Raw genomic sequence first — 12871 nt, 5'->3', positions numbered from 1 at the left:
CTGCGCACTCGAGTGCCGGCGAGGGGCCGGGCCCGCCCCGTCCCACCGGCGGGACTACCGCTCCCAGAGCTCCCGGCGGCACGACCCGCCCCGGCTTCCACGGCGGCGCGAACCGGTTCGCTCGTCTGACATCTGAAGGGGCGAGGCCCGGAGGAAGCGGGACGGCGGCGGGAGAAGAACTACCGCTCCCGGCGTGCAGCGCGGCGGCCCCGTCCCGCCCCTCACCGGTGGAAGCCGGGGCGCCGGGGGCGGGCTGGGGGGCGGGGCCGGCGAGAGGAGCGGGAGATGGCTGAGGCGGGGCCGCCGCCGCTGCTCGCAGCTGCACCCGGGGGATCGCCTGCCGCCGAGCCCCGGAGGACCAGCGAGGGGTCGCGGCAGCCGGAGCTGCCGGCCGGCGACACGCGGGAGCTGCTGGAGGAGGTGGAGATGCAGATCGGCGACGTGAGTGCCGGCGGGCGGGAGTCCCCTGAGGGAGGGCGCCTGCGGGGGCAGGGTGCCGGGCGGGCAGGCACCGGCGACTCCCAACCTCTCTGCCGTTCCTGCAGGCCGCCTTCTCGCTGGCGAAGATCCTGGAGGCGACGTCTGCCGTGTCGGCCCAGGTGGAGGAGCTGGCTACCAAGTGCTCGGAGAACGCCCGGTTCCTCAGAACATGGCGGGACCTGCTGAGGGAGGGGTACGAGTCCCTGAAGCCCAGCGGCTGAGCCGGGTCGCGCCGCGCTGCCCGCTGCTGACGGGCTGCGGTCCGGCGGTTTTGCCGTTGTTTTGTGTTGGGTTTTTTGTTGTTGTTTTTTTTTTTAAGCGACCTTTTTTAGGGAGTTCACGTGGATTTTTTGTTTTCCCTCGGCAGCTCCCCTCGGAGTTCTTTCAGAAATACTTGATGACTCGTGTGGATGTTGTATGTAAGTCACTGAGTGAAATAACTTTGTTTAGGGAATCAGTTGTGACTTTTAGCCTCTTCCACTGCAGCTCAAGCGATCTCATACACGAAATACTCTCATACTCTCCCCCCCCGCTTTTTTTTTTTTTTTTTTTTTTTTTGCTGATGTGGTGGATGCAAAGTTATTATGTGTGGTACGCCCAGAACTCATTACTGGTGGGGAAGTGGTGTCCTGCCAGGAGGTATTGTCAGCCCTCCTTTTTAAGAGCTGTCACCAGCAGAAACCCTGCCAACTCCAGAAAAACTTGCTGAACTAACTTCAGGTTTTCTCTATGCACGCTTTTTCTTCATGTTGAGGATGGGGTAATATACCAAGTTGTGGCTTGCTTACGAGCTTTAAATAAGCCCCATATCCCAAACCTTACTATTTTTAGCAGTATTGCAATATATTTCTATAAAGCTGCAGACTTTTTGCAAGATGTTTGATTACTGCAAACAATTTTACACTATCTTGTGTTGTAATAAAGTGCCTTATGATGGATCATATATCTCTGCATGATAGAAACTTAATAGCGTTGTTTACTGATAGGATGGATTATTTTGAACTATACGTAAAGGCTTCCGTCAGCTAGAAGAGAATCTGTGAAATGTATTCTCCCATCTCTTGGGAGGGATGTTAGAGCTTTTTCAGTATTTGGTCCTATTTTATATCTTTGCCTTAAGCAATTACTAGTTAATTGGTCTCAAGCTTACTGTTAACATAACCTTCTGGTCTGAAAGATCGCTAATCTGTAATAAATAGCTGTACTGAAACTCCTGTACCTTTACCAGAGCAATGTGAAAAAAGTAACGCTAAAATGCAATGGGAGGCTGCAGGAGAACATAGCTGTACCATGATTTATTAGTCAGACTGTTTTTATTGGTAGAAGGACTTTTTTAAAAGACAAACTGTAGTTTTCTTATCAAAACAATAAAGATGTTACCAAAAAAAATCTGACATAATGAATATTCTGGTGTTAATCATAGAAAAAAAGATTATATTGAATATATCCATAATCAACTTCAGTGAAAGACAGAAGTAATGGTAAGGACAGGCATCCTTGCATATCTCCTCAAAAGCAGTTACAGTCATTGTGAGGGCTTGGCCCCTCACAGTACACAAGTTCTATTAAATTGAGGTTCTAATTGCCGCAGTTAAAGGCAATCCACTTGGCAGGATTTCACTTAGCTGTTTTTAATCCCACAACCCAAAATGTTGCTAATTGATTTTGAAAAGAAGTCGTTTTGTTCAGCAGATAATCTTTTATTTCAATAAAACATACAGTAGTGGAAACAAGATGCTTAACAATCTTCAATTTCAAGATAATCCAAAGTTCTGTAAACAGTTGAAGTGTGAGTCACACTTTTTTAATTCTACTTCTTACACTGTTAAGAAGTTAAGTGCAAACATTGGAAGTGTCTTTTAACTTCATTTTAAAAAGCTTCAAATCATCAATGCAAAAGAAGGATTTCTTTTACCTTTGTGGACTCCTAGGCTATCGCTCTGTGAGCACAGTACTGAAAGAACTAGAGAAGCTGTAGTAATTCATGATGGAAAAGATTCTCTTTGGTAAGTGTATGTGAAGGAAGTACCTTTAGAAGATTGTTTCAGATGAGATTTTTTTTTTTTTTTAACCCTTGTAACACTGGGAAGTAAAATAATGCCCTAAAAGTGCTGAGTGGCTGTGCTCCTTAAATTATTTTAACTGTAGTGCATCCAGTCAGATGCACAAGATGATTAAAATGTAGGTGTCATGACATCTACTAAGTCTTCTATTTGGTCGTCTCCCATTATTCCACATACAGAGATACACACCCTAAGACTGAAATGTTCTGAATTCTGCAAGCTGTGGGGAGCTACTTATGGTAGCCCAGTAAGAAACAGTCAGGAAAAGAGCAGCATCAAGTTGGGATACTTAGTCCGGTTTTTCCGGGGAAGGATGCTCTTCTGAAGGAGGAAACTTCCAGCAGGTACAGCTGGGGGACACTCAGTTTTTTGAGGAAAAAACCTTCCCTTCTCCCCCCCCCCCGCAGTTCTGGTTCTATCTGAATAGAACAATCATCACAATTTCAGGATTGTCTTTACATGAGTGGAATTGTTGGTAATTTTTTAAAAGGAATAAAATTTTCACTTGTTTGGCTTTGACAAATATAATAAACTGGTCTAATTGTGAAATTTAAATATTTTTCTTAAGTCTCTTACTCCCTAAAGACTTTAAGAGCTGCTGCAGCCTAAATAGAGCCAGTCAGAAATTTTAAGGAGGGGAAAAAAAAATTCTTAATGAGGACACCAATCAAGTCTTTAAAAAAATTCAACTGTTGAAATAGAGAATTTAAAAAAAAAAAAAAATTTAATTAAAATAATCCTTTTTCCCCCCAAAGACAGATGATTTTGAAACATTCTGCTTTCTGGGTGAGGTATTTTAAATAACAATTCATTTTTTTTCCACACTCCTAGCTTCTGGGTGGAAAAAAATCAAACAACTGACTTCTCATCATGATCTAGGATAAGTTGTCAAAATGTCAGGTACCGTCGTGAGTTGGTAAAATTATTATTGTGTCAGTTCTACCTGCAAACAGACACGCTGCTCCCTCTTCTTCCTGCTTTGGTTCAGGTGAGCCCAGGCGTCATACGTACCTCCCTCATTTTTCCTCATTGCTGTAAAGCAGTAAGCCCACAGGTGTGAAGCTAACAGTGCAGATGTCACCGTGAAGATTCAAAATGTATTTATTTACGTGTATGAGTTTAGTCTTGTTGACTGTGTAGTCACCGAAGCGTCAGAGGAGTCTGTACAAAGCACAGGCTTCGTTAGCTTTGGTGCGATTTCATGCATTGGCCACATCTCTACCCAAATGAATGACGGACCGTACATTTTCCGATTGCCTTTACCTCTTTTGGATCTTCTTTGTCTGTAATTATACCAAACCTGATGAATCATTTCTTTGAAAGGTCGTGTAGTCAGAGTGTAGAGAAGAGGATTCAAAGCACTATTTATTGGCAATATAAAAATCACCACCCAAGAAGTTATGGTACCTTAGGAAGGGAAAAAGAAAGGCAGCTGTAACATCCATTCCAGCCTTTGTACCCGTTAATTAATACAAGCACTTGATGCCTGTGCAGCCCAGCTTCCTGGCGAGAGGGGGGTCAGGCACTCCTAGGCTGAGTTCATGTCACAGCAGGGGCTTTTCTTTTTCTTCTCACTGTTATGCTTGCACTGCTCTGGTAGCCCCCACTCTGTTTCCAGGACTCCCTGCAAAACTAGACATTTTTCACTCTCCCAGTAGTTCCATTTATCCCTCTTACTTTGCTGCACCATAGCTCTCTATTAGCCCTGGCACGCTTCTTGTTCTGGCCGAGTCCCATTTCTTTCCCCCAAAACTTTTTGTTTCTGCTTTGCTCCCTGTCTCTTCCTGTGACTAGTGACATCCAATCCTAATGATGTCCCTGATGTCCTGTCTTCCTGCAGAGCGATATCCTCCAGTCCCTGTATCCCCTCAGAGGCTGGTTTTCTCCTCTGCACAAAGAATTCAGAGAAGGGAGAGGATTAAAGTGCTGAAAGATGTTAGCGGGTGCCCTCTGTTGCACTGTTTGATTTCTAAAACATAGTACTGTTCCAAGCCACAGAAAAAGCTTAATTCTCTCTCCCCTTCCCCACGGTTTTTCTGGCTTTACGACTTTTGTTGTAATACCAATACATTCCTGCTGGTGCCTGTAACATTGGCTACAGTTTGGGAAACAAGCAGATGCTTAGTTCCAAAGTTGTCACAGTGTATCCCCAAGGAAAAATAAATGCTATCAGATGGGGCTTAAAACTCTCCGTGATGACATAGACAGTGAGACCAAGTGCACCCTCAGCAAGTGTCCCGACAACACCAAGCTCTGAGTGGTGCAGTCAACACGCTGAGGGAGGGGATGCCATCCAGAAGGATCTGGACAAGCTCAAGAAGTGGGCCTGTGTGAACCTCCTGAGGTTCAACAAGGCCAAGTGCAAGGTCCTGCACCTGGGTTGGGGCAACCCTCGGTATCAATACAGGCTGAGGAATGAAGAGATTGAGAGCAGCCCTGAGAAGGAGGACATGGGGGTACTGGTAGATAAAAAGCTGGACATGAGCCAACAATGTGCATTCACAGACCAGAAAGCCAACTATATCCTGGGCTGCGTTGAAAGAAGCATGGCCAGCAGGGCAAGGGAGGTGATTCTACCCTTCCACTCTGCTCTGGTGAAATCCCACCTGCAGTACTGTGTCCAGCTCTGGAGCAGAAGAAGGACGTGGACCTGTTGGATTGGGTCCAGAGGAGGGCCACGAAGATGATCAAGAGGGATGGAGCACCTCTCCTATGAGGACAGGCTGAGAGAGTTGGGGTTGTTCAGCCTGGAGAAAAGAAGGCTCTGGGGAGACCTTATTGTGGCCTTCCAGTACTTAAAGGGCGCTTATAAGAAAGATGGGGACAAACTTTAGCAGGGCCTGTTGTGATAGGACAAGGTAATGGTTTTAAACTAGAAGAGGGAAGACTTAGACTAGGTCTCAGGAAGAGGTTTTTTACACTGAGGGTGGTGAAACACTGGCACAGGTTGCCCAGAGAGGTGGTAGATGCCCCATCCCTGGAAATACTCCAAGTCAGGTTGGATGGGGCTCTGAGCAACCTGATCTAGTTGAAGATGTTCCTGCTTATTGCAGGGGGATTGGACTAGATGACCTTTTAAGGTCCCTTCCAACCCAAACTATTCTATGATTCTGTAATGTATTTAACTTTATGAAATGAGTAATTACTGTTTAATCAGGTTTATCTAATGCAGAACATTCATTTGCTGAATAAAAAATAAGGTGCAATTTTTAGTCTTTTAGGCTGTTTCCATATGCTGATATTTCATAGCGTAAAGAAGGTAAGCACAGCTTTACCTAACTTGATGTATTGAACTGTTAGTCCATAAAATACAGTTATTTCAGGGTAAGAATTGTATTATTAAATCAAGGTAGGGAACATTGTATTGTCCTGAGCCATATTTAGGCAACAAAACCAACAAAACTGAAGATGAGAAAAGCCAATGCAATTCAGCCTTGGTTTTCAAATACATTTTGTACATTTTATAGATATTCTATGGAGACAGACTTTAACAATTCGAATTTTGAGGTTTGTTTTGGCAGACTAAAAGGTGACCACTCTTTGATTATAGTGATATAGCTCAATGCAGTAGTAAAACTATATAGTTCATTATGTTGTGTGAACATATATATAGATATGTAACATAAAGTTCGTTATACTAACATAGTTCAATATATTCAATTCTTTTTCTTCTAAAGTACAAACAACGCTCTTCATACACACACAGTTGAAACAGCGTCACAAAAGAAAGGACATACCTGGTATTTCTACTTGGAGTAGAGAAAGGAGTTTCAAAATAAAAATGGGTATCCAACATAGTGCATCAGTAAACACAATGAAGAAAAAACGTTTAGCAAGGATCATCTCTTTTTTAATATGATTCCGAATTTCAGTAGCCGTAATAGCTGTTTGGTGAACACTGTAGAACATACTCCCATAGGAAAACACAATGATGATAAAGGCTGCCAAGTTTACACCTGTTTAAGAAGTTGAAATGCGTTATAATTTAAGAGCATAATGGCAATTTCACATCACGTATTTGCAGGCTGGGTAGTAAAAAAACATGTTTCATCTAAACTGCTGGTCCCATAGAATTAAGCGGCCCGAAGATCTGAGTCTGTATTCACCTGAACACTGAATTTTCTCCTCTACTCAGTTATTTATTTAATTCTGTGTCACCTGATAAATGGCTGCCATATGATCCAAACCATGTAGTTCTCCTCTGGCCTTACCAGAGGAGAAAGTCTGTTCATTCAGGAACTTAATGGTCATTAGTTTCATTTTACTTTTTCAGCCCTTCGTGCATCCAATATAGTGAAATATTCAGGCTGGAAAAAGTCTGTAAGTGCTTACTACTGGAGCATCTAAATATGAGGTGTGAATATCACAGCAAAACTATCTTATTTGTGTTAATTTGTTGAAAATTAAGTTCATTTGGAGCTCTAATTGTATATAAAGAAGAAATGCAACTTACCTAAAAAAATTACAACAGAATAAATCTGACTTCCTGAACTTTCTGTTTGTTCTGAGTGAAGAGGAAAACAGACGCCGTTGGTGCCATAGTAGTTCCTGAAAAATTCCTTATTGCTCAGTGGGATAAAAGCAACAGCAAACCCAATTATCCAGATAAGAACCAAAATGGAAATTGTCCTGCATTTTCTGGGCTTCAAACACCTAAAAGGATAAACTATGCAGATGTATTTTTCCAAAGTCAGGTAAGTCAACAGTAAGACTGACACCTCTGTTGACAGAATAGCCAGCGATCCCACCAATTGACAATGAATACTGTCCATCCACAACTGAGCGTGCTTGTTGTATTCTCCACGATATTTAAGATCAAAAGCTCCAATCACAAATAAATATATTCCCATCAGACAGTCAGCACCTGTGGGCACAGTGCTTAACATCATTATTCACACATCTGAATTTCCCATTCTCTGTGTATACGTATATTGGAAAACAGACATACGCACGTATATATGAGTACATATTAAAAGCCAGCTAACATATAGATATAAAAATCAATAATATAGTTGGAATGATAGAATACTATTGTGAATTACAATTAAGGCAGTATAATTCAGTGCCATTCCTTTTTTTTTTTTTTTAAATTTTTAGTTGGACTGATGACCTATGGTTCATACTTGTTTGCAACCTGCTTTTTTGAAGTTCAGATAAAATTGGTTTGCAAATAGAAAAATATATGGCTTCATTTATAGCAATACCCTTGCAACCCTTTTTTTCATTACGTCTTACTCCTTTTGACATTGACATTTAGCTTGAGATAATTTGTCTTGTGTAAGGCCTCTCTGCTGGATTCAAAGCTTGGTTTTGGTTTGCTCACCTTACGCTAATTCAAAACTGGGGTGCACAGTCTTCTAAGACTGGTAAGGGCAGAGGAACTGGCAACACAGAGCTGAAGGTTTCTCAGGTATTTTGGCTAGAAGTTCTGTGTGGTGGTGTTCAGATCGTTCCCATGGTTAAACAACAAAGTTTCAAAATCACTGTCATGCTGCCTTTAGAAACATTGCAGTAATTTTAAACACTGTTGACAATTACCTTTCAAAATGCAACTAATAGCACCTGTGAAATGCTCGTAGACTCTCCTGTATTGAGACAGGGCTCTTGAGATTATGGTGACTCTGCTGCCAACTACTTAACCCATAAACCTGTCTTGTCTTTAGGACTAAAATAAAAGAGACCCTAATTCTTAACATTGGGGAACTGGGAATGATTGATTGATTTTCTATGTTTGCATAAGTAACCTTTTTCTTGTGCGAAAAATAGAGTATCTGTGTTGAACACAGTGTTCACATGTGTAAATCGTTATTTATTCAAAAATGCATAGTAAAATTTAAGTTTATGGGCCTTTGAAAAATTTGGAATTTTATTTCTCCTTGCTGACGAGAGTGTGACGCAATACCCACAGCATTAAAATCGAACATGAAACCTTTGGAATTTATCAGCTGCCTGTTGGTACAGAACAAAAGCAGCATCCAACGAGACCTCCTGATGTATAAGGTAGACAGCATTTTGTATCGTCGTTTGCAACAACATGAAAATTCAGTTAATCCAATGCTGGAAATATGTCACTATATTATAACAACAAATATTATATACGCTATGAGCAGACTAAAACAACATTCTTTTACTTTTATGCATGGATTACTCACAGCAGAGAGACATTATTGAGATGGCGTGAAGCTTATTCTCTGATCTGATGTAAGGCCTCATGCAGATAACAAAAATATTTCCAAAGCAGGTGATGGCAGATACCACCCAGACAAACACTCTCTGGATGATGCTAGCTAAAAGATTCTCAAGGGATGAAATCCCATCAGTATTGGGCTTGCAGCTGCGCACATGAGGGGCATATCCACAGTACTGGAATTTCTTAAAATATCTGGTTGTGAAAAAGAAAAACAGATAAGAAATAGTTCTAGTTTGGTTACCAGAATATCAAAACTGTCTAGTTACTACTCAGAAAACATATTCTGAAAGAAGAAAACTTAATTCAAAACTGTCAAAATCTGACAACTGTGCACATGCTGCTTTTCATACACTTTTGTTTTCAATTATCCAGTATTCTGTAAATTGTAAAATTCAGACCAAAGAAAGCAAATCTACTTACATGTGGGAAAGGTTTCTCAGGGGCTCAAACATTCTTCTGTGGATGTTTGCAATTTCAATGCCCTCCAAGCTGCTGTAAACAATATACTCTCAATAAAAAGGCCATAGAAACTCAGTAGTAAATGAACAAATTTTATGAGCATTTAATTGTGCTTCTATGAATATAGGAAGCTAGAGATGAACTTTAACTGCACGTAATCTGTCATCTCTTTGAAACTTGAACAGAAAGTCTGTGTAAAAGCTAAACTGTAATAAAATAAATTGCAGTTAATTCTAATAAACTTGCTGTTCTTCCAAAATCACAAAGGTGGCTCTTTTAGTGCTCCCAGCAGTTCAATCTCTGATTATTGTGTTACCCTTCCAAAGTATTGTTCTACTGATGTTCTTTCATCATCTCAGAAAATAATAACTTGTTCCAATAGTAATATTTTACATGTCTCTTTTGTCTTTTATCCCAGGGAGTGCTTTACTACACAAACAAACCACTGCAGGAATTCAGTCCTCATTGTGTGAAGAGCAGCAGGAAGCTGGGACACAGAACATGGCATGTAAGGGAAAACGCTGGGTTTCTTGTAACACATAAATGGGATTTCTTATTTTAAGGCTTATTTTTTAATATATAGAAAATGGCAGTATTGTTCCCCCCTGAAGTGCTAGATCAGTAAAGTGAAACTGTGTAAGTTGTTCTTTTAGAACTCCTGTATTTTTCCAGTCCATCTCATCCAGTGGTTAAATGTGCAACTGGTCAGAGGTCTTTAGTTCTCCTTGTGGGAAGCCTTATTTGAATTCACTGTTTAATGCTTGGAATGCAATATTCATGTGAATTCTGAGCACATTTAGGCAAAAGTGGAGAAAAGTACTAGGCTTACTGGTTAGTTGCTGTGAGCTGGCGGGCACTTTTGGTAGGAGACAAGAAAAAAGCCCCCAATATGGAAGTGTACTAGTTTTATTTAAGCACTGTAATAAATCTTAGGATGGTCTTTCTCCAGCCATTCTTACTATTTCAAACTAGCAAAGATGGAACTGGTGTTCTACAAACTGGTGAAATATACAGTTTCCTATAGATCTGTCTCAAGACTTAACAACTTAACTTAAAAACATAGAAGGTCACGGTCACTGAATTGCATGGGTTCTTTGATGTTAAATAATGGATAAAGTATATGCTGTAGCCTGACTGTTAGGGAGGTAATTAGTTATTCTTTTCTGTGTTCAGCTGCTTATTTTCATGAAACTTGTACAGATTTAGTATTTAGTTGAATTTGGCCGCTAGATTCCAACTCACTGGGAGGAAGCTGGGCTGATCAACAGAGGCATATGCACTGCTGGCTACAGCTCAGGGGTCAAATCATAAATTCCTATTACACTCCTATCCAAGGAAACATCTCTTTTTCTATTTCCACAACCATTTTTAGCAGGGCCTGTTGCTATAGGAGAGGGGGCAATGGCTTTAAACTAAAAGAGGGAAGAATTAGTCTAGATATAAGGAAGAAATTTTTTGCACTGAGGGTGATGAAACACTGGCACAGGTTGCCCAGAGAGGTGGCAGATGCTCCATCCCCGCAAACATTCAAGGTCAGGTTGGACGGGGCTCTGAGCAACCTGATCTAGTTGAAGATGTCCCTGCTCACTGCAGGTGGGTTGAACTAAATGACCTTTAAAGGTCCCTTCCAACCCAAACTATTCTATGATTCTATGATTTTGAAATGGTGACCAACAAGAGCCAATGCTGTGCTCTACCAAGCTGGTCATTGCAGACCTGCAGTGTCCTGTGAAGATGTACTTAAAGATGTACTGCAGGATAATTTGCAGAGATTGTCACTGCACTATCACAGTTTTAGGAAGAGCTCTGCTGGCAGAATTCAAGTTGGAGCTCCTGTGTTATTGCACCCACAAAAACTTCCCCTAAACTCTTCAAAAACGTTTATAGAAGTCCCACCTCCCTCTGAGATGGCAGCTTAATTGTACTTGGTTTATAGTGTTCTTTTCATGGTGCTAGCAGTAAATTCTGTAAGAAGGGAAATATGACCCAAACTTGTACATGTACCAAATTTATTTATAATTCTTGTCTTTACATGTCCTGATGGTACTGGCTAATGTCATTAATAGCCCAAACTGGACTTTGCATGACCCTTAAGCCCTGTGAATAAATTGTGCAAGGTCAAACGAGAGTTACACTAATCTTGTTCTGTAGTAGCAGAAAAGACAATGTCCTCCTCCTCTAAGCTGAATTTATGATCTCTTTTTGTTGGAAAAGAATCCGTTATGAAACTGGTATTGTCAGGAAGGAAAGTTTGAGTATTGCTAGTAATTATTTTCCAGGCTTAAATTGTTGAGGATCATCAAGAAAACTATGAACTATTTCAAGGGCAATTTCTTATAAAACCTATTCTGGATCATGTCCTTCTGAAGGAGATGTGCATAATCACAAAGAAAATATAGCTAAAATACAAAAACTTGATACTTACAGGGATTTAAGTTTAATTAGAAAATCAAACTGGTCTATTTGTATTTTCTTGATTGGATTGTAAGAAAGGTTCCTGTAAATACAACACAGACATAAGTAACTTTGAACATCTTCCTTACAGCTTGTTGTAAAAATAAAATCAAACTACAAAACCCATTTGCTTTTCCAGTCGTGTAGGGAGGACAATTGGCAGTTCCAACTGCAAATGGTAACATTCATTTAGTGTTATCCAGCTTGGTAAGCCAGTGGAAAGAGTAGTCAGATGCTTCACAGGCATGCTATTGCCACGTGTACACACACAACCCCCCCCACAGCCCCAGCCACCCACCCCTGCCTCCCCCAACCTGATGCTTAAAGGTTTTGACTATAGAAAAATTTAGTTATTAAACTTCCCAGACTTGTCTTTCCAGTAAAAGAACCTAGCTGAACTGCATGCATTTAGAAATAAATTACAATTGATTTTGCTATTTGCTGAAATCTATTTTTTGTAATCATTTGTGTGAGTTTAAGAAGAGAGAGAGGCAGTGGAATGTAAAAATAGATGTTAGCATTAGATGCTTTCACTCTGTGCAACAGTGTTTCTAGGTACCCCCTTTTTCTTCTCCCTTTCCTTATGTTTTCATTTTGATATTGTAACTAAAATGGTCAAACTCAATAAATGCAACTCTACACACTTGATTGCCCCAGTGTATTTTGATGGATCCCAAGGATGCTGGAAAAGCACAAAAATAAGTTATTTCACATACTACATCCTCTCCTTCAGAGAGGTCTTCAATTTTGTGACTAGTGCGTCTTTCAGATTACGTGAGAAAGATTGGGACTTTCCAGCAGCAGCATTTGAGAATTTGCCCATATATGCGTCATGGGAAAAAGAGAGAATGTCTTTCTGGTTTTGTGATACCTAATGCTTTTTTGGAACTCTTTCACAAGAAAAAAGCAGTTTCAAACAAGGCATCTGTATGATGCTCTTATGCATGTTTATTATCTATTTTTAGTTCCAAACCCTGATATCACATTAAACATTCCCATCAAATCATTAATTTCTCATTATATAGCTAGCATAGCTCATTTTGTATATACAAAAGATCTAGAGAATGTAGAATTTGAACTTGACACCTTTTGGGACATGACAATACACATCTTCTACAAAACTGTTCTGTTATATAGAATTACTTTTGGGGTAAGTATTTTTTAGGCAGGGCTTAAATGGTGCATACAAATATGCTGTTTTCTTTCCCAGTATTCATGACTGAAA

At 40.6% G+C, this 12871-nt stretch overlaps 2 protein-coding genes across 2 annotated transcripts in view; one reads left to right on the top strand and one right to left on the bottom strand.

Annotated features, from left to right (window-relative positions):
* Positions 1 to 268: 268 nt before the first annotated feature.
* Positions 269 to 3095, top strand: C5H4orf46 (chromosome 5 C4orf46 homolog). Its single transcript, XM_074148089.1, has 2 exons — positions 269 to 441; positions 546 to 3095. The coding sequence occupies exons 1-2, from the start codon at positions 286 to 288 to the stop codon at positions 699 to 701; spliced, it is 312 nt and encodes a 103-aa protein (XP_074004190.1). The 5' UTR covers positions 269 to 285; the 3' UTR covers positions 702 to 3095.
* A 553-nt stretch (positions 3096 to 3648) lies between these two features.
* RXFP1 (relaxin family peptide receptor 1) overlaps positions 3649 to 12871 on the bottom strand; it is a 43517-nt gene continuing 34294 nt past the window's right edge. Inside the window, exons 13-18 of the mRNA XM_074147584.1 lie at positions 11618 to 11689; positions 9154 to 9225; positions 8696 to 8925; positions 6997 to 7407; positions 6281 to 6499; positions 3649 to 3950 (exon numbers count right to left, since the gene is read on the bottom strand). Coding sequence (XP_074003685.1) covers positions 3649 to 3950; positions 6281 to 6499; positions 6997 to 7407; positions 8696 to 8925; positions 9154 to 9225; positions 11618 to 11689 — 1306 coding nt within the window. The remainder of the gene's footprint in view (positions 3951 to 6280; positions 6500 to 6996; positions 7408 to 8695; positions 8926 to 9153; positions 9226 to 11617; positions 11690 to 12871) is intronic.

This window comes from Numenius arquata, chromosome 5, assembly GCF_964106895.1.
Source record: "Numenius arquata chromosome 5, bNumArq3.hap1.1, whole genome shotgun sequence".
Lineage (NCBI taxonomy): Eukaryota > Metazoa > Chordata > Aves > Charadriiformes > Scolopacidae > Numenius > Numenius arquata.
The sequence above is the reverse complement of the archived record's forward strand: the minus strand, read 5'-3'. Positions and strand labels throughout refer to the sequence as shown.

What these genes read in the sequence shown, in the direction of transcription:
- C5H4orf46 (XM_074148089.1), top strand. Translation starts at nt 286, where the DNA reads ATGGCTGAGGCGGGGCCGCCGCCGCTGCTCGCAGCTGCACCCGGGGGA. An exon ending in TGGAGATGCAGATCGGCGAC is followed by an intron (nt 442 to 545) that starts GTGAGTGCCGGC and finishes CCGTTCCTGCAG; the next exon opens with GCCGCCTTCTCGCTGGCGAA.